This window comes from Leucopleurus acutus (assembly GCF_964270905.1).
Source record: "Leucopleurus acutus genome assembly, chromosome: 19".
NCBI classification, from domain to species: domain Eukaryota; kingdom Metazoa; phylum Chordata; class Mammalia; order Artiodactyla; family Delphinidae; genus Leucopleurus; species Leucopleurus acutus.
The window spans coordinates 59,480,617-59,506,481 of NC_139161.1; the positions used below are offsets into that span (position 1 = coordinate 59,480,617).

Sequence of the window (25,865 nt, forward strand, 5' to 3'; positions counted from 1 at the left end):
TTGATGGTGGTGTTGGGTTCTTCAGTATCCTGGCTGGTTTCTGTCTGAGGCTTGTTTAAAGTTTTCCTAGAGGAAGGTAGGTTAGCTTTCACCCAGGGGTAGTTTGGACTTACTACGCGGACGTGGCGGCTCCGGGGTGTCTGCTGTGTTCCCCCGGTCAGCACTGAGGAAGCCACTCTGGCTGCTCAGAGCTTGAACAGCTTTCCCTGTGAACTCTGGGAATTTGTCAGCTCACAATTCCCTGGTTGTACGTCTTTGTGCAGTTTTACTCTGTGCATGCAAGTCACGCACTGGGCAAAACTCCAAGGAATTCCACACACAAAGGAATGGCTCATTCTCCCCAGCCCTGATCTCCACCCCCTCCACCCACCGAGACCACCAGCCTCTGTGCCGTCCCCTCTCTGCACCCAGGACCGCCTCTGCTCACCCGACCAGGGCAGACCCAGGCTCCCCCTCCCCCTTTCTCATGAGTCTGAGCCCCTGACCCCTGGTTGTCCAGAGTTTGCAAAGAGCTCTTTGATAGGTTTTGCCCAGTTTCCTAGTTGTTTATCAAGGAGGGTTAAGTGCAGTCCTTTCTACCATATCATGCCTGGAAGAGGAAGTCTGTTTCATATTTTTAACATTCTGAGAATTATAATGTCACATGGCAACACGGGGAAGTGATGGCAGTGGAGTTTCAAGTTCTCCTTTTATTTTAAGTGTTGCTGAATAGGAAAAAAAGAAAAGACAGTTACAGAGGCAACCTGATGTCAGGGATGAAGCAGTGGATGGGACTCCAGCCGTCCTGCATGCTGCTGCGTACTGTCCACCTCCCTTCCACCTCCTGTCGTCTGGAGTCAGACCTGTGAGTCTGACGTGATCCTCACTCAGGGCGGGCTTCCTTGCCCCCCGCAGGCAGAGTTAGTGGGTCTTTTCTTTGCCACCCCCTCTGCTGCCTCACTCACTCGCTCCACCCTCACCCCAGTATTTGTCTCCTTCTCTTCCAACACCTGTGACACTTCACCCAGATGGTCACCTCAGCCTGGGTGTGGATGAGCTGGTCTGGGGAGAATGTGTAGGAGAACAAAGACCACAGATGGTGTCTGGAGATCCCAACGCCTGGAGGAAAGCAGAGGAAGAGAGAGGAGCCCAAAGTGGACTTGGTAAAAGCTCAGAGAGGTCAATCGACTTACTCAAAGCCACACGCATTCACTTCGCATGCCTCTATGTGCCTTTGTGGGAAGATCAAGGCTAACGACAGCCGGTTTGCACTGGTTTGGCCATCCTTGTTTCTAGCTGGCATCCACGCGCACTGACCTGTGTGGCCTCTCCTAATTGGTTAGATCCACTGTGCACGAGACCTGCCCCCCCCACCCCGCCCCTGGCCCCAGGCAGGTAATATTTTGATCTGCTTACCGGAAGTGTACTCTCCTCACCCAATATTGGCTGACTCCAAATCCTCCTCCCACTATAGCCTCAGGAAGAGACAGCACAGCAGGAGGCAGAGAGAAAAAAGGCATTAGTTCTTGATTTTCCAGTCATTTGGGAACTACCTCACAGAGGAAATGGTTTGAGAGAGAAGGGTTTGAGTGGCAGAGGGGAGGCCTTGGGCTTACAAACACCTTCCCTCCCTTGAGATTTAGAGCGAAGAGGACACCTGGTGAGTAAGACAATTTCGCATCCCACCCAAGCCTCTAAAATGAAAGGAGCTTCTCTGTGCTGGAGAAACAAGTGGTCTGGAGGGGAACAGCCAGGGGTGCAGGGAGCTCCTGCTCCGGCTGTGCTGTGCGGCTGGCTGCTGTGGACAGTGGGTAAATAAAAACCCCTGATGGCTTTGGATGGGCTGGGAGTGCAGAGGACTGTGCTCGGGGAAAGGCAGGACCCGGGGGTCTGAGTCCAGTCTCTGGAGTAGAGACAGTCATGTGGGCTGACCCATAGCCTGTCAGGGCACTGAGGGGGTAGGCGCAGGATTCCCCAACACCGTGTGGGCACAGGGGAGATGGGGGCATTACAAAGCCAAAGAGGCTGGGTGGTGGTAGGGTACACAGAGCGGACATGACTGAACACCTCAGGGACCAAGGCCACGAATGCACCAAGGACGCCAGTAATTTGCGTAGAAGTAGACACTGCTGGCCCAGTCCATGCTGGGCACCACGTAACCCTTGAACTTCAATGCAGCAGCAGGAATAGTGGAAGAGACTTGCTGACTGAGCACCAGCTCCAAACATTCGGCAAGGTGAGACTTAAATGTAAGGCAGTATCGAAGAAGAACACAGCTGCGTTTCTTGTACATCCACATTTGTTGTTTGAGATCCGCACGCGCTGCACTCCAGTCTCAAACATTCAGGTATTTCTTCTGCACCTACTACGTGTCATGCCAGGCTCCAGGATGGCTGCAGCACTTGCCACACAGCACTGTGGACCCAGCCAAGCTCCAGAGACCGACCTCACTTTGCATCCCGTCTCTATCACACTAGCCATGTGATTGCGGGTTGTCTTACTCTCAATTTCCTCATCTCTAAGTGAAGCTAATGATATAACTTGGCAAAATAGAACTAAAACAAAACCTTCCCCCAGCCCAGACATCTCCACAAAGGCACTAGAAAAAGAAAACTCTTTTACTATTGAATAGGCATTAAACTAGAACGTGATAAGCATCACAGACCACCTGTTAAGAGTTTGCAAAGACAGAAAGGAATCCACTCCTTACACAGCCAGGCGCACTCTCCATTGCACGTGTGTTCTTGAGCTAAACGATAACTAGCCCTCTAGTAAGAGGATTCAGCTGTACCATCTATCACATATCATTCATCCTAATTTTACCTGGTAACTGGGGAGATTAACTGTGCCTCCAAGTGAGGGTCTTTGGCAGGAAAGAATTCAAGGGTGAGCCATAGTAAAGTGAAAGAAGGTGAGAGCAGCCCCAGGGTATGGGGTTGTTAGTTTTATTTATTTAATTTTATTTTTGGCTGTGTTGGGTCTTTGTTGCTACGCATGGGCTTTCTCTAGTTGCAGCGAGAGGCAGCTACTCTTCGTTGCGGTACGTGGGCTTCTCGTTGTGGTGGCTTCTCTTGTTGTGGAGCATGGGCTCTAGGTGCACAGGCTTCAGTAGTTGTGGCGTGTCGGCTCAGTAGTTGTGGCTTGTTGGCTCTAGAGCGCAGGCTCAGTAGTTGTGGTGCGTGGGCTTAGTTGCTTTGCGGCATGTGGGATCTTCCTAGACCAGGGCTCGAACCCATGTCCCCTGCATTGGCAGGTGAATTCTTAACCACTGTACCACCAGGGAAGTCCCAGGGTTGTTAGTTTTTATGGGCTGAGTAACTTCACAGGCTGACAAGTGGGAGGATTATTCCAACTATTTGGGGGAAGGGGCAGGAATTTCCAGGAGTTGGACCATCATTGCCCACTTTTGGGCCTTTTATGGTCAGCCTCGGAACTGTCATGGTGCCTGTATGTGTGTCATTTAGATGCTAATGCATTACAGTGAGCATATAATGGGGCTCAAAGTCTAGTGGAAGTTGAATCTTCACCATCTTGGGCTTAATTGGTTCTAACCAGTTTTTGTTGTATCCTCAAAGGCTGTGTCATTCTTTTAATGGTTGCACCCTGCCCCCTTCCCTCCTGTCTCATTCCTCTCTCAGAGATTTCACTCCCATATTCTTACCGGAAGAAGAGGGGTGACGGTCCGTCTTCTGTAGCTTGTTTCAGGGCTGAGTAGGGGTGTTGACCCTGCCTGTCAGGGAATAAATATCTCTGGATGCCTGATCCAGGGGTCCCAGGGGCAGGACAGCTCCTTGTTTTGAGTCAGAGGGCAGCAAGGGCTGGAATCCTGGCATAGTCATCATCTTGATGTGGAACTGTTGTAACTGCTCCATAGCCTTCCTACAAATCTTCTTGATGAAGCACTTTTGCAACAGCATCAGAGTACAACAATAACTATCTATAGATGACAAAAGACTCAAAAAGCCACAGTTAAACACTTGATTACAAGGTAATAGACAAAGAAACTCGATTACTGCTGTTACACACAACATTTTAAGGTAATAACCAGAGGGACTTCCCTGGTGGTCCAGTGGTAAAGAATCCACCCAAAGTTAGTTGAAGGTCAATGAACTTCAGTTAGAGTTTGATATTTGGGAAGTTTGTCAAAAATATCAAAAAGCTTTCAAAGCACTTTGTCAAATAGGATCACAGGTCACTGTGAAACAACACTTATTCACTTAACCAAAATGACAGAATATTTCAAAAGCAAATACAGATCCCTTAAATGCAAAGAACCTCATACAATCTGTCATCTAAAACAGGATTCCAAGAAAACTTTGTTCTCTTAACAGAGAGAGAACTAAGCTCCAGTCTTGTACTAGCCTACTCTTAATAACAAAATCCATTTACCTAATTAAATTTAATCCAATCTTAGCCAATCCTGACCATGTACAAAAGCTTTTCTCAGGGTTCCTTTTCCATGAGCCTTCTACAACTTTTTGTATCCATACTATTTTGTCCCTTATTTTCTTTTCCATTCAGAAACAACCAGCTCTAGGACAAAACTAACCTTTTTCTCTTTAACAAAATGCATTTCCTCACACCTTCTTTTACTGAAAGCACACATCTTACTTTCCTGGAATAATGCAATGTTTCCCTTCTTGTTATTTTTAAAAATATTTATTTATTTACTTGGCTGCATTGGGTCTTAGTTGAGGCACACGGGATCTTTGTTGCGGTCTGCGGGATCTTTTGTTGTGGCACACAGGCTCTTCACTGCGGCACATGTGGGCTTCTCTCTAGTTGTGGCGCATGGGCTCTAGAGCATGTAGGCTTAGTTGTCCCGCGGCAAGTGGGATCCTAGTTCCCTGACTAGGGGTTGAACCCGCATCCCCTGCATTGGAAGGCAGATTCTTAACCACTGGACCACCAGGGAAGTCCCCCCTTATTATTTTAATAGCTTTCATTACATATATTATAATTTTAACCCTTAAAATGCTTAATCTCCAGTCAAAATCAAGAAGCAAGTAATTGTGATTTGTTTCTCATACCAGCTTCTCCTGATTGGGAAACTTATGCTTTAGTTTTCCTCTTCTAAGAAGGCAAGCATAGGTAGACTTAGACCTGCCCAGCAATTAATGTTCTAGTATTCTATCCTATTTGAAATGACCCAGATAGTCAGTGAGTTCTCTTCATTTAACTTGGTTTAGTTTCAAGTTACCAAAATCTGGAGAGACCATATTAGACATTCCCAAAACATAATTATTCCTATAGAGTTTACCTAAAAACTCTTATCTCATTTACATTTACTTTCCTTAAAAGTTTCTTGGGAGTTCCCTGGTGGTCCAGTGGTTAAGACTCCGGGATTCCGGGACTTCCCTGGTGGCGCAGTGGTTGAGAGTCCGCCTGCTGATGCAGGGGACACGGGTTCGTGCCCCGGTCTGGGAGGATCCCACATGCCGCGGAGCGGCCGGGCCCGTGAGCCATGGCCGTTGAGGCTGCACGTCCGGAGCCTGTGCTCCGCAACGGGAGAGGCCACAACAGTGAGAGGCCCGCGTATTGAAAAAAAAAAAAAAGAATTCTAGAAGCCACTGCAATGAGAAGCCTGTGTACCACAACGAAGAGTAGCTCCTGCTCGCCACAACTAGAGAAAGCCTGTGTGCAACAATGAAGACCTAACGCAGCCAAAAATAAATAAATTAAATAAATAAAAAAAGACTCCGGGCTTCCACTGCAGGGGGCATGGGTTTGATTCCTGGTTGGGGAACTAGGATCCTGCATCCCATGCAGTGTGGCAAAAAAAAAAAACAAAAAAAACCAAGTTCCTTAAAAGTTTCTTCACATTGAGTTACTTTCCTTGTTGGCAAATTTGCAACAGGCATAAGGTCTTATTTGACCTCTAGTAAGCCTAGGTACAGCAGAAATAGTATACTTCACATTGTAAAGACACATCTGTATTAATCGAACCAATAAGCTTAAGCAGCTTCAATACCAGATATAGATTCAGTATTGAGTATTTCCCAGTTTCATTCTGAAATTAATTCTGGCCAGTTTCTTTTATATTTCTGAGTATTTATATAAGCGCTTAATTTCCTTTAAGCCACTTAAAAAATATATTTATTTATTTATATCTTTTGGCTGCGTTGGGTCTAAGTTGCGGCGCGTGGAATCTTTCGTTGTGGTGCGCGGGCTCTTTGCTGCAGCGCCTGGGCACATTGCTAGTCGTGGCATGCAGGTTTTCTCTTCTCTACTTGTGGCATGTGGGCTCAGTAGTTGTGGCACACAGGATTAGTTGCCCCGTGGCATGTGGGATCTTACTTCCCGGACCAGGGATCAGGGATCAAACCTTGTCCCCTGCATTGGAAGGCGGATTCTTACCACTGGACCACCATGGAAGCCCCCTTAAAGCCATTTAAATAGAGCTCTTTTACAGGTTAATTTTGGTAAGATACATACAAACATGCAAACAAACAGAGACCTCATAGTTGCCATTCCAAAGCTTTAGCCGTGAATCAGGTACAACGATGTAAAATCCATCAGTTGCAAAAGAGGTAGAATTCAAATCGGGTTTCTGGTAGATGGAACAAGCCAAGGTCACCTGTCTAGATGGATCCCTTTTAACTAATATTTATGAAAGGCACTTAGACTTCTATTTGTCCTTGACTGTCAAGCTCCAAATTACCTACCCCCTTTCCTGAGATTTGCATTTTAAAAAGAAGGCAGAGATAAGGGTTCCTGGAGAAGATCAGGTAGAACATTTGCATCTCAGAGGCATGAAGAGAAACGCATGTTCCTCCTAGGATGATTTTGTTCCCTTAAGGCCAGAAAAAATTTTTTCCCTCAACACTTACAAGCCTCTTAAGATAAGTAGGGGCGGTTTGGGGAGTGGTCAAAGGATTTGTAGGTTTCGGATTATTTGGCGCCACACCTCTGGTCCTGTAAAGACTAGATGTGTAAATTAAGGACAGCTTTTTGTGTTTTCTCTCAAAGAATTTGGTGGCCACCTCAATGATACCAAAAGACTTGACACCTAGGTTGGAATGTTTCACTTTCCCTCATTTACCTTAGGGGAGAAGGCCCTCCCCCCCCAAATTCCTATCAGCTATGGTCAGTTTAGTCCGATCGGTGACCTCCCATTTTGTTAATCTATTTGCAAACACTTTTGAGCAGACACCCTGGGTTTAAGAAATTTTCTAATTATGGCCCTCAGTTCGGCCTTTGATCTGAAGAGGCTGGCCTACAGCCTCACGTGGTCCCATTTCTGAAGGTAGCCTGACTATTTTTAGTCCATTCCACTTACCCCATGGTTACCCTCTACTCGAATGCTACAGAGTGGAGGCATTTGTGGCACTATGTGGCTGTCTGGATTTGTCCACTCAAAGGCAAAGAGGTATTGGGAGTGTGGGTGCAGGGGGATGCTAGAGAAAGCATCCTTTAGGTCTAGCACTGCAAACCAGTTTGCAGTTAACTGCCCTCAGGGCTTGAACAAACCTGTATTCTCCACTCTGTTTCTGATGGGCAGAATGGGGGTATTACACAGAGTCAGCAGGGTCGTAACAGCCCATATTTTAAGAACTTGGTTATTAAAAGTTGGATACCTGTTGAGCCTTGGGCCTCAAGGGACCCTGTCTCTTCCACGGGTAATCAGCATTGGGTTTTAACGAGATATGAACTGGGGGCACATTAGTAGCTTTGCCAGGACCTCAGTGTCCCAGACAGTGAGGTTCACTTGAGATACAATATGGGGTGGAATGGAGACCCCCTCTGGCTTGAGACTGAGGCAGGTTCGCACGGCTGGGTGCCTTCTCTGTGAGGGTCTCCAAGTTTGGAGCACTGTCTGGAACTTAGTGAGCAAGTCCCTTCACAGCAGGGGATGCGGCACTCAGACATGAGCAGAAACTGATGTGCAAGGGTAAAATTTCCTAGCAAGCAGCTGGCTGGGGGCGGGGGGGGCGTGTACTGAGTCACTTGGTTTGGGCCATCCATCAACCCCCGTTATCATACAGGATTGTACAAGGGTCCAGGGAAATCGGTCAGCACAGAGTGGGCAGCCCCCGTATCTAACAAGAAAATAACTCTCGTACTGGCCACGTCAAGGGCTGCCTGAAGCTCCTCTGGAGACATGACCAGGAGTCCTTTGGGAGCCATGGAGGGTCCCAGGCCCCATCAGTCTTTGGTCCTGTCAGCCATCGTTGGTGTGGGAGCCCTGAGTCGCCTTTGGGACTGAGGGCGGTCCCACTTCCAGTGGTCCTTGTGTTTACATTTTGGACAGGGTACTGCTGGCTGTCTTCCTCATGGGTGACATTCATCTTCCTGGCTGCACTTCAAACAGATCTCTTCTTGGCAGGGCCGTGGCTCTGATCCAGACTTCCTGGATCCTGTCCCTGCCATGGACTTTCTCAAGGGAGGGTAACCCTGAGGTGGTGCAGGGGCTAGGGCTGCTGCCAATAACTGTGCCTTTGTTGTTGTCCCTGATATTCCAAAATGTAAGAAGAGAGTGTGCTGCCAGAGACTCTAGTGGGTGGAGCTCCTCAAGGGAGTGTCACAGAGAGAAATCCTGATGGCAGTGTAGGAGATAGTGTAATTGGCTTGATCCATGATGGCTCCCAGCTCCAGGGTAGGGGATCACGGCAGAAGAGATGTTTAATTAAGCAGGGGAAACTGGGCTTGGGGCTGTCAGGCCATGAGGACGGGTCTGTTTGGCAAAGACAACAGTGAGGTCCCTGTGGGCACCTGAAATCTTTCTGAGAAAGAAAAAGAGAAACAAATAGAGCTGAAGGGTAGGGCTGGAGCTGTAGTGATAACAGTACAAGGCAAAAGCTCCCCTCAGGGTATGTCTTTGTGCTGTTGAGGAGGGGCACCTCTTCACAGAAGTAGAACAGAGGTAACACGCCATCTGCTGGCAGAGCTGGCAGGGAGGCTCCAGGACCTGTAGACAGTCTAAGAAATCAGGAGGGGATGAGAAAAGGAGGATATAAGAGAAATCTGGGACAGGAGGGAAGGTGTACAGCCAGGACACTTCCCAGGCCAGAGATTCGTAGGACCATTGAGAAAGGAGCTCCACCACTACCTCTGCTCAGGGGTTGATAAAGTCTGAGACCACCATGTGTGACCAGGGGTGCAGTGAGGCCGTGCGCCCTGAGCGGCACCCAGGGAGGGCCGAGCCACAATCTAGCTGGAGGCTCCTGTAGTGCCCCATTTGGGCCCCCTGATGCAGTTCTGGCATTCTGGAACCAGGCTGAGACTAAGAACGAGTAAGGAGGCGGAATCGGGCTTGAGGAGCCGCGGACGGGAAACTCACCCAATCAAGTTGCCGATGGCTTGCCACGGTCTTAATTTGGAAGTCCGAGTGGTGGTCCCTGTGGATCATCTTGGGTCCAAAGAGATAGAGTGATAGGGAGAATGAGGGAGATTGAGGGGAGAAAAGCCCTGGGCCCGGCAGGCTCCTTCAGGGCCAGAGAGCTGGTCTCTGCCCAATCTCGCAGGCAGCGTCAGCCGCCACCTAAGGGCTACTTGAACTTTCAGGGCTCGGGACAAGTCCCGGCCACCCTCCGCAGAGGGGAGCCATAGCTCAGTAGGCGGATCAACACTATGCCCTTCGATGTCCCTTTCGTGGCCGCCACAAAAGGTGCTGCAGGAGAATGGGGGAGTGAGAGAATAGTCACGTCTCAGGTCTCGCGCGAGTTCCTGGGATGGGACAGACCCGCAAGTGAGGGTCCTTGGCTTCACACAGGAGAGAATTTAAGGGCGAGCCATAGTAAAGTAGAAGCGAGTTTGTTTAGAGAGATATGCACACATTCCTCAGGCAGAATGCAGTCCCTTTCAGAAGGTGAGAGCAGCGCTGGGGTGTGGAGTTTTAGTTTCTCTGGGCTGGGTAATTTCATAGGCTAACAAGTGCGAGGATTATGCCAATTATTTGGGATAAGGAGCAGGGATTTCCAGGAATTGGGCCACGGCCCACTTTTTGTTCTTTTATGGTCAGCCTTCGAACTGTCTTGGTGGCTGTGGTGTGTCATTTAGATGCTAATGCATTACAGTGAGCATATAATGAAGCTCAAGGTCTACTGGAAGTTGAATCTTCTACTATCTTGGGCCTGATTGGTTCTAACCAGTTTTTATTGTATCCTCAAAGGCTGTGTCATTCTTTTGATGGTTTTGCTCTGTTCCTTCATTCCTGTTTCAGGAGGAACAACAAACTTCTATCTTTATGACAGGAGGTAGTTTTGCAACTTAGAAGGAGGCTCCTACCCACCCACAGTCACTGGGAAATAGCTGTGCTGGATCCTTCACATTTCCGTTTCAAAGAGATGGCTCCCAGGTTCTTGAGAACGACATTCCTGGGTCATAAATTTGACAAAAGACCTATCTAGTCTTCAAAAGAATTTATATACATTTCAAAGACATGTTACCAAACTGAACTTGCATCTGCTCACGTGATGCACAGCAAAGCCAACCTACTGACACAGGGTTGTGGTGAAATAAAGTACAGCATTTACCACAGGGCCAAGTAAGGAGAATGGCAGCTCATGCTCAAAAGACCCAAACTCCCCAATGGTTTTCAGGAGGGTTTTTAGAGACAATATTAGGGGTGAGGGTTCAAGGGTGTGTGATCAGCTCGTGACCATTCTTCTGATTGGTTGGTGGTGAGGTAACAGGGTAGTGTTTTGGGAATCTCAATTATCAATTTTTTGGCTGTCACCGGTGTGGGGTCTACGTGCTGGTGGGCAGCATGCAGCTAACTTCTTCCACCTGGTGGGGGTTTTAGTTTCTGCAAAACAGCTCAAGGATACGGTTCAGGATGTTATCTGTAGCCCTTGAGGAGGAACTAAAGGTTCTTAATTTGTTTATGGGTAAACTATTATTATTTTATCTTGCTTGACTGCTTTCCTTTGTTTCTGCATTTTCTCACTTCTCTGATTAAATTTGCTTTTTGGAACTTGGGAAAGCTTAGGAGGCTAAAGCCTTTCTACAAACAAGAAGCAGGGGACATGGGGGTGGGGGTGGGGTGTCTGTCCCCTGGAAGGTCCTGCAGGGTCCTGCTTTGTTTCAAAGAAGAGAAAGCACTTACAAGTTTTCTAAAGTAAATGCTCAAAGAAAATGGAGGGGAGGGAAATCTCTTATTCAAACTGAGGAAATTAAGCCTTTTATTTTAAATTTGTATTTATCTTTACAATCTACTTCCTGCTTGATGCTCTAAATTCCAAAAATCCATGGGGGAAGTCGGGGGGGAGTGGAGGGCAGGGGAACTAGGGGAAGGAAGGGAGTCACTAGGCAAAAAAGTATTTGACAAAATCATTCTCACTACAGTTGATCCTCAAGGAGGATGAGTTTGAACTGTGCGGGTCGACTGGTATGAGAGGTTTTTTTTTTTTCTATATAAATACTGACTACAGCACTACACGATCCATCGTTGGTTGAATCCTTGGATGTGGAACCACGGACACAGAGGGCTGATCTTGACGTTGTAAGTGGATTTTTGACTTTGCAGGCATTGGGGCCCCCAATCCCCAAGTTGTTCAAGGATTAACTTTACATGCATTGCAGTGCATGACTCCTGGAAATAACAGTGCTTCCTCTCTGAATTGTTATGGATCCCTACTCTCTCATTGTCTTTCCCTGGACTTTTCCGAATCAGCTTTGAATCCATTCACTGTGACATCAGTGACATTTGTTGCAACATTTTGGAAATTGCTTGACATTGTAAGAGGTAAAGTGTTGTAGGTACGTTGAGAACTGAAAGATCAGGAGCTACTAAAGAAAACAATATTCAATGACACAGTAAGGCAGATTTTATTCAAGGGGGCGGGGATATTTCAGTAGGTGTAGGGACCACTGCCACGGAATCTTGCAGTTGGGGATAGAGATTGGGCTCAACTCTGAACACAGCAGGAGCAGTGGAAATTTATAGCCAAGGAACATGGTGAGGTTGGTGGATGGAAAATTACTAAGAGGAAACATCGGGGGGGCGGGGGGGTCAGGGTTTCTGACATCACATCACGTTTCTGATGTGATGTCAGAAACTTGATGTTTCTGGCTAAACCGACCAGGCCTGGGTGATCAGACATCACCGAGGATCGTAGAGGATGAGGATCCAATCAGATATGGAGAATGGGGTGGGGGGTGGGTGGGTGGGGGGTAGGGTTCTGTCTAAACTGACTTAGCAGGATTCTTGCTTAATTAAATCCGACAACACAGAGACAAACAGGAAAGTCCAAAAGTCAGGCTTCTGTCGGGGAGAGAACTTTTGTCAGCTCTTTCCCTATATCGTGCAGCCCCTCGGTTTTTTAATTCTTAACAATGGTTTATATTATTGAGCCCTTACTGTGTGTCAGGCACAATGTCAAGTGTTTTAGATATGTCTATGAGTCCTCCCAACAGCCCTGCCAGGCAGATATAATTATCTCCAATTCAAAGATGAGAAGTATGAAACTCAATAAGTGAAGTGACTGGTCTAGGATTCTGTATGTGCAGAATAATAGTGTCGGAGTTGGAACCCACGTTTGTCCTATTTAAATGACCACTGTGCTAACCTGTAAGTAGGACAATGCAAAAGTTAAGTATAGCAACAGAATCCACCTCTAATCCTCCGTCTTCTCGGAAATCCCCGGCCCCTGGCCCGCAGCCCGGGCGGATGACACCATGTCCCCTGGCCCAGGTGAGCAGGGGCACCTCGCCACCGTGCTGGGCGGGGCCCAGCCCGCTGCAGCCAATAGCGCGGGCGCCTCCGGGGGCGGGGCTCGCCCGGTTTCGCGCTCTGACTGGACGCCTCTGGGGCGGGGCTCGCCGGGATGCGCGCTCTGATTGGGCGCTCCTGGGGCGGGGCCGGGCCGGGGCGTTGCGCGCCAGGTTCTGGTGCCTGCCTAACGCGCGGATCACGTGGCGGGGGGCGCGGGATTGCGGATCCGGACTTCGGTGTAGCCGGCCGCACCGAGTGGCACGGTGTCCCAGGCTGCACTTAACCGTGGCTCCGAGAAGCGGGGTCGGGTGAGTGCGGAGCGCCTTGCTGGTGCCTGGGGTGAGGGACCCGGCGGCAGTGCGCGCGCGCGGCCCCGGGTCGAGACCCGTGCCGGGGTGGGTGGGGAGCGGTGGCCTCGGCCGCAGCTGCGAAGGCTCGCTGCCCGTGCTGGCGTCCGCGTTGCTCGTGGAGCACTTTAGGTTTCAGTGCAGCGCGTCACCTCGCCACAGTATCCTCACGGCGGGGCTGCAGCAGAGTGCTGTTCTGTAGCCCATTTCGCAGGCGGGGAAGGGGAGGCTCGGAGAGGGCGGCGGGCCTGAGAGCCGCCCTGCAGCCTGAACAGTGGCGTAGCCCGCGCGGTGCCGCTGCACGTGCGGTCGCCCTGCAGGGCGGGCCTGCGCCTGTCTTCCCCATCCCTCATCCCGGCCTAGGAGACAAGCGCTGCCCTGTGGGGTTCTTGGCCCGGGGCCCTGCACGACAAGGTCCAGGAAGTTAAGCGACCCTTGGTCAGCTTAGGCTGGCACAAACATGCGCTTCAGTCGGGCAGAGTTGGCGGACTGGAAACACCAGTTCAGGTTCTTATGGACTCATAATTTTTTTACTTGAAGGAACATGCAGTGGACGTGGGCGATTGTGCTTTTATTTAGTGCAGTGTCACGGAAAAGAGTTGATTCTGACTCTCACTATTATAAGCCACTTAGCTTCTGAGTCTGTTTCCTCCTCTATAAAGTAGGGAACACGGACAGATGGTAGTTCCCTCAGGAGACTCCTGGCTGGTACCACTTGTGTGACAAAGGCCCAGGGAAGATCTGGGGGCATGGAGAGGCTGGTAACCTTGGCAAGTAAATTCACGTACTTGGACTGTTTATCCCTGGGGTTGAGGTGAGGATCATGCCAGAGGTGAGTGACATTTCTCCAGTGGAAGCACCAACAGTGTAACATAGTAACCGCTGCAGTGAGATGTGTTTTCCTGGGGTGCTCAGCTGGGGTTACTGAGTGGTAGTAACAGGGCTCTAAGATCCCCAGGTGTCTTTCATAACAATAGTAGCTGCTGATTTTTGAGTAGTTACTCTGCCTGGCCCTGTCTGAGTGCTCTGTGTCTGGTACCTCATTTAACTCCCAATTAACTCAGAACTGTCGTCCCTGAGTCATACATGAGGGGACTGACAAACAGGTGTCAGCACCTGGGGCTGCACATTAGGAAGTGGGGGCGGGGCTTGAACCCCACAGGCTGCCTCTGCAGTGAGTTCAGCACAGCTCCCCTGGGTGTGGGGTGTGGGGGTGTGGGGGTGTGGTCTTCACCGTTGGGAAGTGGAGAATGGGAGGGGTCCGGCCCGTGAGATGTCCACCTGCTCTTCCATAAGGAACCTGGATCTTCTCCAATTGGGTTTCTCTAGTTGTTAGTTTCAGACAGTTATTTCTCAAACAGGTGCACTGGGAAATAACTTGTCAGCTATGTACTGTCAAGGTGAGAATCTGTTCTCCCATCCCAGCTCTGGCCTTTGGGCCCTCAGATCTCATCTCCTGTGTCTCTGTTTTGTTCCTGATTTCTGCCCCTCAACAAGTGAAACCTCTTCCCATCGTAGGGCCTTTGCTCTTGGTGATGGCTCTTCCCGCCATCCCATAAGCTTGGCTCCTTTCCGCCGTTCAGATCTTAGCTCAGGCACCTGCCACGGCCGGTCGGCAGAAGCCCGCCACCCGTTTATTGCCCTCATAACAGTCATCACCCCCTGAAGTTATCCCGCATATTTCTTGTTTACTTTTTTAGAGCCTGCTTTTCATAAAAGCAGGGCCTCTGTCTTGCTGACCCTAGTATTCTTAGTGCCTAGCTCAGTGCCTGGGATATAGGAGTCACTCAATAAATATTTGTTGAAGGAATGAATGAATCCATTGTAGGCTAATAATAGTGAAGTAAAGCTCCTAAATACCAAAAGCTTATTTTGAATTAAACATAGAATTACTATATGATCCAGCAATTTCACTTCTGGGCCTATACCCAAAAGGATTGAAATCAGGGACTTGATATTTGTACACCCGTGTTCATAGCAGTGTTACTCACGATAGCCAAGAGGTGGGAGCAGCCCAGGTATCAGCAATGGATGGATGGATAAACAAAACATAGTCTATCCATACAATGGACTATTACCCAGCCTTTAAAAGGAAGGAAATTCTGACACATGCTCCAACATGCGTGAACTTTGATGACATTATGCTATGTGAAATAAGCCAAACACAAAGGAGAAATATTCTGTGATTTCATTTACATGACATACCTGAAATAGTCAAATTCATAGAGATAGAAACTAGAATAGTTTTTTTTGTGTGGTTTTTTTTTTTTGCGGTACACGGGCCTCTCACCGTTGTGGCCTCTCCCGTTGCGGAGCACAGGCTCCAGACGCACAGGCTCAGCGGCTATGGCTCACTGGACCAGCCGCTCCGCGGCATGTGGGATCTTCCCGGACCGGGGCATGAACCCGCGTCCCCTGCATCGGCAGGCGGACTCTCAACCACTGCGCCGCCAGGGAAGCCCTAGAATAGTTTTTAACCCCAGGCTGGAGGAGAAGGGAACAGAGTATGTTTAATGGGGACAGAGTTTCAGTTTGGGAAGATGGAAGCATCCTGGAGACGATGGTGGGGATGGCTGCACGACAGTGTGTGTATTTAATGCCACTGAACTGTGCACTTATATCACAGTTCAAAAAAGTTGAGAGAAGTTCAAGGTGTACTGTTTTCCAGCCAACCTCCAGACTTGAAGAATAGATGGTAAGTATGTCTTCCCTAAATATAGTATCAGTTAAAAATGATCTTCCCTCTGATCTAAAAAAGCACAGTCTCAGGATCTTTGTCTCACATGTTTGCCAGCTATCTGGGTGTCCCTCAGCCCTGACAGGCTGGCACATGAACTAACCGTCACATTCAGGATCTTTGCTTTTCTTACTGTAGTTTAGAATGCCCCAGGATATAATAGATTATATCTGTAATAGATATTATTGATTTAATTGAAACAAGTCAAAAAACCTTGAAGTTATTGTTTGAATAAAGAATTCAGGCTTCTTCGTGGTTTAAAAAAAAAAGCTTAATTAGAACTCAAGTTGGGTGTGGACTGAGCACTCCATTTGGGGGATGACTTGACCTGAGTGGGAACAGGATACATGGTGGAAAACTCCCCCACGGGGTTTCAGTGAGAGCAGGGGGGCACTGCCCGCCTAGGAGGGGGCGCCGGCCACACAGAGAGCCCTCCGCAGGGTCGAGAAGGAACTGGGACTCCGAGTTTGCAACTTGGGTAAGAGAAGGGATTGCAGAGAGGGCAGAGGGCCACAGGTGGTGACACTGAGTGAGACGAGCGAGACCACAGCTGGAGAGCAGAGAGCAGTTTCTCCTGAGCAGAGCTGGTCTGAGTGCCTCTCAGGGACGGTTGTAGATCTGACTGTCCTGGGGGGGGGGGGTGCGGGGAGAGGGGGCTCCAAACGGACTTCAGTTACTTGGTGGTTGAGAAAGACCTGCTCTGTGTTGCTTGCCACCTTTGAATCCTCTTTAACCTTGAGTAGTCGGTGTTTAAAAGAAGCTTTTCTCTGAGATTCTAGGACCAGAGGGCCTGTTTTGTCTCTTGTGCTTTTTCTGTGGGTTTGCCACCTGCTGAGGGCACGTGGGAATCCGGGCTTGAGTTAGGAGGAGCCGTGGGCAGGATGCCCAGAGCACCCACGTCTCTCCACTTCTGGCACAATGTGGATGAGGCCCTGGCACGGTGGCCTGTGCTGCCTCTGCTGCTGAAGCATTCGTGGCATTTAAGTCCCAGCACTCACTGTTGGGTTTGTGGGAATGGCCGTATTTCTAATCACGCTGCGCTTGTGTTAAAATAACGGCTGCTTCAAAAGTCCCAGTTAGGGATTTCCTGGTTAAAGTTTACTGATGGTGTCTTTTCAGTAGCTCTCCCAGAGATGGAGGAGGACCCCTGTGACTGGGGAACTATTAGCCTATTTATTTACTGGGTATATTTGTGTAGCAAATTATACTGTCTGTACTTGTGTAGGAAAAACTGTGCTCTTTCTGCTGTGTCTCCCCTTTACTCTCCCCACTACCAGTCACAGCACTTCTGACACCAGACAGTTCCTTACCCAGCACTCCTGCCACACCAGCTGGTGTCTTAAAATTGAACTCAGTTCTGACACTAACCAGAGTTAGCACAGACCACACAGGTCAAGTGTTCCGTCCCAGCAGACAGCCTCCCCCGGCCCACTTCAGGTGCCGTTGCGAGTACTGGGTCCTCAGGTGACCCACAGCTTCTGTCGGGCTTGCCTACAAATCCGAGGCTCTCAGGACCCCCCTGGACTGGAGCGTTTGCTAGAGCAGCTCACAGAACTGAGGGAGACACTTAACATTCGCCGGTTTATTAAAGGATGTGATAAAGGACACAGATGAGCAGCCAGATGGAGAGAGAGAGGCACGGGGCAGGGCTGGGGAGGGTCCCTGTGGAGTTGGGGTGCATCACCCACTCGGTGTGGAATGTTCACCCACCTGGTTCGCTCCCCGAACCCCGTGGTACTGGGATGTTATGGGGGCTTCTTCCTGGAGGCCTGATGGATCATTAACCCCATTTCCAGCCCCCTCCCCTCTGTGGAGGAGTTGGGGCCGGCCGTGCAGGTGCTGCAAATTCCAAGCTTCCCTGGTCTTTCTGGTGGCCAGTGCCCATCCAGGAGCCCGCCTGGAGTCGCCTCATCAGGACAAAAGATACTCCCATCACCCAGGGAATCGCGGGGGTTTTAGGAGCAGAGACCTATATATATATTATATATATTATATATGTTATATATATTATATATATTATGTATACACACCCAGTGCTCCGTCTGGTGTCCTCTCCTCCAACAGCCTCCAACAGTCCAGACTGAGCCCGCCCCAGCTCTAGTCCTTGTGGCTCAGTTATCCACCTGCATTTAGTGCGCTTGCTCTGTTTCCTGCCCGCCTCCCCCGGTAAGCGCCACGAAGGTTCCGCCCGTTTGGTTCCCACTGTGTTCCCAATGCCAATGCCATGGCTGCTGCAGGCCGCCATCAAGTAATTGTTGAGGGAGAGAATTTGAAATGAAAACTTACCTAATTCATGGAGAGCACTGAAAAGCTGCCAACTATTGATGAAAGGAGGGCAGTTCCTGTAAATATTTAAGCTCTCACTTGAGCAGAAATACCACTGAGCTCACATGCTCGTTCTTTGTGGGAACGTATGTTAAGACACACGCCTGTCCAGTTGGCTGTACTGCAGTGATGCCGAATCCAGGCGTGTGCCTCTGACCGTGGTCCTTACGGGAGGCCTGGGTTCCAGCCAGCGCGCGCTTTACCTGCAGCCCCGGCGGCGGGACTCTGGGTGTGTGGAGTGTGAGCTGGGGTTTGAGTCTGTCCTCCGTGGCCAGCGGGCTCTGCAGCCCTTGGCTAAGATACTTTCCTGAGTCTCATTTTCAGTACTTGAAAAATGGAAGGAATAATAAGCCAGCAATTCACTTGCTCACTTGGCAAATATTACTCCTGTATGGCTGTGCCTGGTACTGTGGGAGATTTTGTAAAAAGTAACCCTCAGTCCTTGCCTTCAAGGAAGCTGGCTTAGAGCTAAGCCACAACTAGGATAAGTTCAGCTGTGAAGAGGGGATGTCTGGCTCCGTGAGGCTGGTTTGGCCTCGAGGCAAGGAGGGTGGGTCTCCTGATGAACCAGCAGGGAGCCCTCGTGGTGGTTCTGCAGCAGAGTCCTCGTGGTCTCCAGGTGGTTCTGGGGGCAAGGCTAACACGTGTGTCAGTACTTTGGCGACTCAGTAACTGACAGGTGGTACTGAGCTGTGACTGAGGGTTTTTTAATTATTTATTTTTGGCTGCATTGGGTCTTCGTTGCTGCGTACAAGCTTTCTCTAGTTGCGGCAAGCAGCTACTCTTTGTTGCCGTGCACGGGCTTCTCATTGCAGTGGCTTCTCGTTGCGGAGCACGGGCTCTAGGTGCGCAGGCTTCAGTAGTTGTGGCGCGCGGGCTCAGTACTGGTGGTACACGGGCTTAGTTGCTCCGCGGCATGTGGGATCTTCCCGGACCAGGGCTCGAACCCGTGTTCCCTGCATTGGCAGGTGGATTCTTAACCACTGCGCCACCAGGGAAGCCCCAAGCTGTGACTGAGTTTAATGTTGGAAGTTTTCCCATTTTTAGGCGACTCTGAACCAGCGCGATGGCGACTCCCGTCAACGGAGCCCCCGTGGATGCCAGCTTGTGGTCCTCGCATGAGAAGATGCTGGCGCAGCCCCTGAAAGATAGCGACGTGGAGGTGAGACTGCGGGTCCTATCGGGTGTTCTGGTGTTGGAGGCCCTTGTTCAGACCTCTAGTTCTCACTAGAAATAAACCGTGCTCGGGACAGCCTTGTGGTTCAGGTAAGAGGGCGGATTTATAGGCAGTGGCTGCAAAGTGGCTAAAAGTCCTTTGAAGGTAAATTTAGATATTTGAGTTTCTGCGAAGTGCAGAGCACTGTGCTGGCTGCTCCCAAGGAAAGGGGGACCGGTCGGTCATTGAGATTTGACCTTACATTTTTCCTTACATTCAGAGGAGTATTTCTTATTTATTTATTTATTTATTTTTTGCGGTACGTGGGCCTCTCACTGCTGTGGCCTCTCCCGTTGCGGAGCACAGGCTCCGGACGCGCAGGCTCAGCGGCCATGGCTCACGGGCACAGCCGCTCCGCGGCATGTGGGATCCTCCCGGACCGGGGCACGAACCCGTGTCCCCTGCATCGGCAGGCGGACTCCCAACCACTGCGCCACCAGGGAAGCCCCAGAGGAGTATTTCTAGAAGCATCTTTTATTTACGTATTTTTACAACAGCTTTATGCGTGAGAGGAGTGAATGCACTTACCATACAAGTCACCCATTTAAAGTACACAATTCAGTGGTTTTTAGAGTACTCACGATCACTTTTAGAACATTTTAATCCCTCCAAAAAGAAACCTCAAACCCATTAGCAGTCACCCCATCCACCCCCCAAATTCCCAGCCCTAGGCAACCACTGGTCTATTTTTTGTGTCTGTGGATTTATCTAAACATCTTTTATTTTAAGGAAGGGGAGCAAGGTTCAGGAGGGAAAACTTGGTGAACTGTAGGGATGAAAAGAACAAGATGGTATAGAATTTAAAATTCTGGGGATATGTGTTTTAAGGATCATCTTCTCTTCCATCGTTTTGTTTTCCTTAATTCATTTTCTGTTAATTCCTTCCCAGGTGCTAAAAGCTTTGAGGAAGATTTCCTCTGTTCCTTAGGTGCTGTGGGAATCACCTTAGTCCGGTTATGCTCGGCTTCTGAGGGCAAAGTATGAGTGTGTAATAGCGTCTCTTCTCTTTACTGGGTTATAGCTTTGATCAGAGCGAAACGTTCAACTGAAATGTCCCAGTGTTCAGCGCCTGTTTTCTTCTCGTCAGGTTTACAACATCATTAAGAAGGAGAGTAACCGGCAGAGGGTCGGCCTGGAGCTGATCGCCTCCGAGAACTTTGCCAGCCGGGCTGTTCTGGAGGCCCTGGGTTCTTGCCTAAACAACAAGTACTCCGAGGGGTACCCGGGCCAAAGGTACGTGAGTGTCATCCAGGCCTGCCTCCGAGGCAGTGAATCAGGATGGAGTCTAAAACTGGGGAAATTTCAGAAGACAGCCAGGTTCTCAACAGCGGGGCCTTCTGTTTCCTCTCTTACAATTCCCAGAGGGTGGCAGCACCGATGCTGTCAGGGCACGATAGTCAGGGTCCATTGGACCATCCCCCTGGGGCCTTTCTGGAATACCAGCCAGTCCCAAAGGAGCAGCTGCCGGCCGTAGCTGAACCTCCCGAGGAATGTCAGTGCTTAGTGGAAGATTGTGTGGGGAATCGCCTCCGTAGCAGGAAGGGGACCCCAAAGTGAAAATAACCTCTCATCCTAGAAAGCGTTTCAGCATTTTAAGTGCTGGGTTTACCTACCGAGTGATTTCCGTCAACTCCTTCACCCTGAGAACCACAAGAAGTCGTATTCATTTCCGGTTTTCATTACAGTCATGGTGAGGCAAAGATGGTGATTCCAGAATTAACATGAGGTTTTTGCAAATTTGTACACTTGTGTCCCAAAGGACACGGAAAAGGGAGGGTCACCTTGGAGTGGAGATGCCATGCTACACTGATTAGAGGGTCAGCACTTTTGGCCCCCGATGCCCAACCCCCTGGGAGGGGCAGGGTGGGGCAGCCAGAGGGCAGTGGTTGTGGGTCACACACCTCCCTTACCTTGTCCCACACGTCTCCTTCATTAAGCTGTTCCCAAGGTGAGTCCTTCATGATAGACCAGTGATCATAAGTAAAGCACTTTCCTGAGTGCCGAGTTGTTCCAGTGAATTATTGAACCTGAGGGGGTTGTGAGCACCCCAGAATTTGTAGCCACCTTGGGCAGCAGGGCGGGTGGCCTGGTGACCGGGGACTTTCTCCTGACGTCTGAAGTTGGGGGTAGACTTGTGGGCCTGAGCCCTCAGCCCGTGGGTCCGTGCTGACTCTGGGTGGTCAGTGTCGGAACCGAGTGGAATCACTGGACACCTAGTTGGTGTCCGAGAATTGGCTGTTGATGTTGGAAAACCACACACACTCCAAACCCCAGGCTGCCCCGGGGGTTCTGGCATTTCCAGCTGACCTTGTAGAAAATGCTTCGGTGCCTCTGCAGAGAGGTGTGGTACAGAAGCCTTGCTGCTTCCTGCTGGGGCTGAGGGCGCCGTGGCCACAGCAGTACCCCCCACCCCAGCCCTGTTCCCATGGCGACATGAGTGAGGGGCATCCGCTCTCTGGAGGGTCAAGTCGACCGTGGCTTGGATCCCAGGCCAAAACCGAATCCCTAGCCCAGAACAGAATGGGGTGTGCGGGCAGATGGGAGTGTGTGTGTGGGGGGGGGGATGGAGGGGAAAGTGGGGGTGGGGAGGGACAGCAGCCGGGGCCGCGTTGCCGCTCCCTGAGCACTCGCTGACTTTCTTCACCCCCGAGCCTCATTTTCTCGCATTTTAGCAGCACGAAGCATGGTCACACACCCTCATTTTTAGGTATCCACAGCCCGACCACAAAGTAAGCATGCTCACCCCTTTTCAGATAAGGAATTGGGGAATACGTGAAGGAGGCTGCTCCAGTCTGATGGGCCCTGTTGCCACGTGGCTCCTGCCACAGCTCCCAGCTGCCTCTGTGGGAGACTTGCAGTGACTCAGATCCCGTCCTGTCTTTGCTCCCCTGGAAAATGGTGCAGCCTGACATCCTGCCCGTCCACAGCTCTGTCCCTGGCGTGGGCTGCTCTCCCGCAAGCTGTGGGAGACCAGGCCCTTTGGGTCATAGAGCAGGGAGTATGAGGCAGAAGGGACCCTCCAGATCAGTCCGGGAAGCCCCTTTCAGCTGTAAGACTAGTTCTGTGGTTTTCAGTTCCTTCCCTGAACCAAGTAAGACTGTCGTTAAAAACTCAAATAGGTGTGTAGATAATTAACTCATTTATTCATGGTAAAATACTCTTTTAAGAGGTGATTATTAACCATTTTCATGTTTTGTCAGTAACGTCAGTTAACCTTTTGGAACATTATTAGTGTTCAGAGTTAATATTTGAAAACAATATTGATCTAGCATTAACGGCTGCCTGATACAAGTGGAAAAACAAAGTTCTGGTTTTTATTTTCTATCACAGTTTTATTGAGATGTAATATGCGTGCCGTTCAGTCCCCCCAGGTAAAGTGTTCAATTCTGTGGACCCCAAGAGTATGGTAGAAGGGTATCGGGGCTTTGTCCCATTCCTGACACAGCTCCCAAATCCCTTGAGCAGCTTTTGTTACTCACGATGAGCCCTTCCCACCGAACCTAGTGTGTGTTAAAGGGGTAACACTTGGTGGCCCCTCGAGCGCTTCGGGATGGGGGCTGGTGGCCTGACTGGAGAGCTGGAGACCCAGTCAGTCGTGGCAGCCGATCTCACCGGTCAGGCCTCATAGTAACCTGAGCAGCGAGGCTTGGGGACCCTCCTGCCTGGCGGACACATCAAGGTGCTGGGAGGGTGGCGCCTGGGGGGGAGCGTGGAAGCTCCAAGCCCCTTCCCCATACCCTGCCCATGCATCTCTTCATTTGTCCTGAGTTGCATCCTTTATTTTTAAAGTTTATTTTATTTATTTATTTTTGGCTGCGTTGGGTCTTCGTTGCTGCGCGCGGGCTTTCTCTAGTTCCGGCTAGCGGGGGCTACTCTTTGCTGTGGTGCACGGGCTTCTCATTGTGGTGGCTTCTCTTGTTGAGGAGCACGGGTTCTAGGCGCACGGGCTTCAGTAGTTGTGGCTCACGGGCTCAGGAGTTGTGGCTCGTGGGCTCTAGAGCACAGGCTCAGTAGTTGTGGCGCACGGGCTTAGTTGCTCTGCGGCATGTGGGATCTTCCCGGAACAGGGCTTGAACCCGTGTCCCCTGCGTTGGCAGGTGGATTCTTAACCACTGTGCCACCAGGGAAGCCCCAGTTGTGTCCTTTATAATTAACCGGGAACAGTAAGTAAAGTGCCGCCCTGAGTTCTGTGAGTCCCTCTAGCAATTGCTGGACCTAAGGGGGTGTTACAGGAACCCCAGGCTCATCACACGGAATGGGGGGGCCCGAACCTTGCAGGTCCTGTAGGTCTGGCGCTAACTCGGGGCAGCTAGGTCAGAACTGAACTGTAGGGCAACAGGGTTGTCAGAGCTGGTCGGTGTGAGGAAAAAGCCCACACGTTTGGTGTCTGAAGTGTTCTGAGTACAGACCTCACATTCCCCCTCTTTAGTGTGGTAACATACGCATACCGTAAAAGTTACCATTTTTAAGTAAAAACTTCAGTGACATTAAGTACACTCTTGATATGGTGACCATCCATCTCCAGAACTTTTTCATCTTGTGGAAGCAAAGCTCTGTACCCATGAAACAGTAACTCTGGCCAACAGGCACACGCCAAGACGTTCAGCATCACTAACCATCGGGGAAATGCCAATCAAAACCACGGTGAGATACCACCTCACACCCCCTAGGAGGGCTGCTATCAAAAAAATAAAATGACAGTTGTTGGCGAGGATGTGGAGAAACTGGAAGCCTCGTGCTCTGTTGGTGGGAATGTGAAACGGTGCCGCCACTATGGAAAACAGTGTGGAGGTTCCTTAAAAAAACTAAAAATAGAACTATCATATGATCCAGCAATCCCACTCCTGGGTGTTGAGGCAATAGGGTTGAAAGCAGGACTTCAAATAGATATTTGTACACCCATGTTCATTGCAGTATTATTCACAAGAACCGAAAGGTGGAAGCAACCCAAGTGTCCACTGTTGGATGAGTGGATACACAAACTGTGGTCCATCCATACACTGGAATGTCCTTCAGCCTCAAAAAAGAAGGAAATCCTGACACTTGTTCCAACATGGATAAACCTTGAGGACATTATGCTCAATGAAATAAACCAGTCACAAAAAGACAAATACTGTATGATTCCACGTAGATGAAGTTCCTGGAATTGTCAGAACAAAGTAGAACTGTGGTTTCCAGGGGCAGGAAGCGGGTGGGGAGCTGTTGTTCAGTGGATACAGAGTTTCAGTTTTGCAAGATGAATATGTTCTGGAGATCTGTTACACAACAATGTGAACGTACTTATCAGTGTAACACTACTGAAATGAATGCTTAAAAATGGTTAATAAGATGGCAAATTTTATGTTATGTGGTTTTCACTATACTCAAAAAACGTATATACATTTAGTTTAAAATTTTTAAAGCTGTTTGTGACCACAAGGCCTAAGTGTTAAAAATTTCTTCTGGATTGAGTTATTACAAGTATTAGTATACAAATAATAAAAAATACAAATGCATGATAAATTTTGATATGGAATTACTCAACCAAAAGTAAAATTTTATTAGAATGCAACCACTGTTCCCCACCCCACCCCTGTGAATTGACTCCTGTGGGCACCTTACATAGGTGATCACACAGCCGTGACAGTGTCCCTAAGGTCTGTCCGCCCCTCCTCACAGATGGCCAGACACAGTCCCCTGGGCGCTGGCGGAAGCTGTCGCGTGGGTTCAGGGTGCGCGTTCTCACCCTTGCTCCTCCGTCCTCAGTGCAGAGGTGGGCTGCGTGGGCCCACGTCCCCTGCCTTCCCTGCAGGTACTACGGCGGGACGGAATTCATCGATGAGCTGGAGGTCCTCTGTCAGAAGCGAGCGCTGCAGGTCTATGGCCTGGACCCCCAGGGCTGGGGAGTCAATGTCCAACCCTACTCAGGTAATCACCACGTCCAGACAGGCCTGGGCAGACCCCTTCCTGCCAGCCTCCCGGGGATCCCGCTGGGCTTGGGGTCTTCCCCTGTTGCCTTCGGCTGCTAGCTACACGAGCGCTTCCCGGGCAGCCCCCGTCTCTGAATGTCCCCACCAGGGGCACCTGGGGCCAGAGGAGTGCATCGCGGTCAGGCCTGTTCTGGCCACCCTGGTCGACGGCTTTGTGGGCAGGAGTAATCGCACCTCCCTGGTCTGCCCACTCCAGGCTCCCCCGCAAACTTCGCGGTGTACACAGCCCTGGTGGAGCCCCACGGCCGCATCATGGGCCTGGACCTGCCCGACGGGGGCCACCTGACCCATGGGTTCATGACCAACAAGAAGAAGATCTCTGCTACGTCCATCTTTTTCGAATCTATGCCCTACAAGGTACAAGTGCGTCTCTCCGCAGCTCCACGGCCTGTTCTCAAAGCCTCCAGTGCTGGGCGCGCCCATGGGAATACAGAGCTTCATTCCCAGGCACCTCAGGGAGTACCCCTGTCACTGTCCTTTCCCTGCCCTGGGGACCCTCAGGCGCTCAGGGCTCGCAGGGGATGGAGCGCTTAGGGGCTGAGCTGAGGCGCAGGGAGACGGGCGGGGAGGCGACTGACCACGGCTTTCAGCCGCAGTCGGGGTGCTGGCTGGTCCAGAACCGGGGGGGGGTGACAGC

At 50.2% G+C, this 25,865-nt stretch overlaps 1 protein-coding gene across 3 annotated transcripts in view; it reads left to right on the plus strand.

Moving 5' to 3' along the window:
• Positions 1-1,513: 1,513 nt before the first annotated feature.
• The window catches only part of SHMT1 (serine hydroxymethyltransferase 1), a 32,865-nt gene continuing 8,513 nt past the window's right edge, over positions 1,514-25,865 (plus strand). Inside the window, exons 1-5 of one of the 3 annotated variants that reach the window (XM_082861320.1) lie at positions 1,514-1,639; positions 19,091-19,205; positions 20,347-20,492; positions 25,051-25,166; positions 25,425-25,585. In XM_082861320.1, the coding sequence (XP_082717446.1) occupies positions 19,110-19,205; positions 20,347-20,492; positions 25,051-25,166; positions 25,425-25,585 (519 nt within the window). In that variant the 5' untranslated portion in view covers positions 1,514-1,639; positions 19,091-19,109. Of the gene's footprint in view, positions 1,640-12,836; positions 12,943-15,419; positions 15,677-19,090; positions 19,206-20,346; positions 20,493-25,050; positions 25,167-25,424; positions 25,586-25,865 lie in introns of those variants that run through there. The other 2 variants (XM_082861319.1, XM_082861321.1) reach the window with 2 other exon arrangements.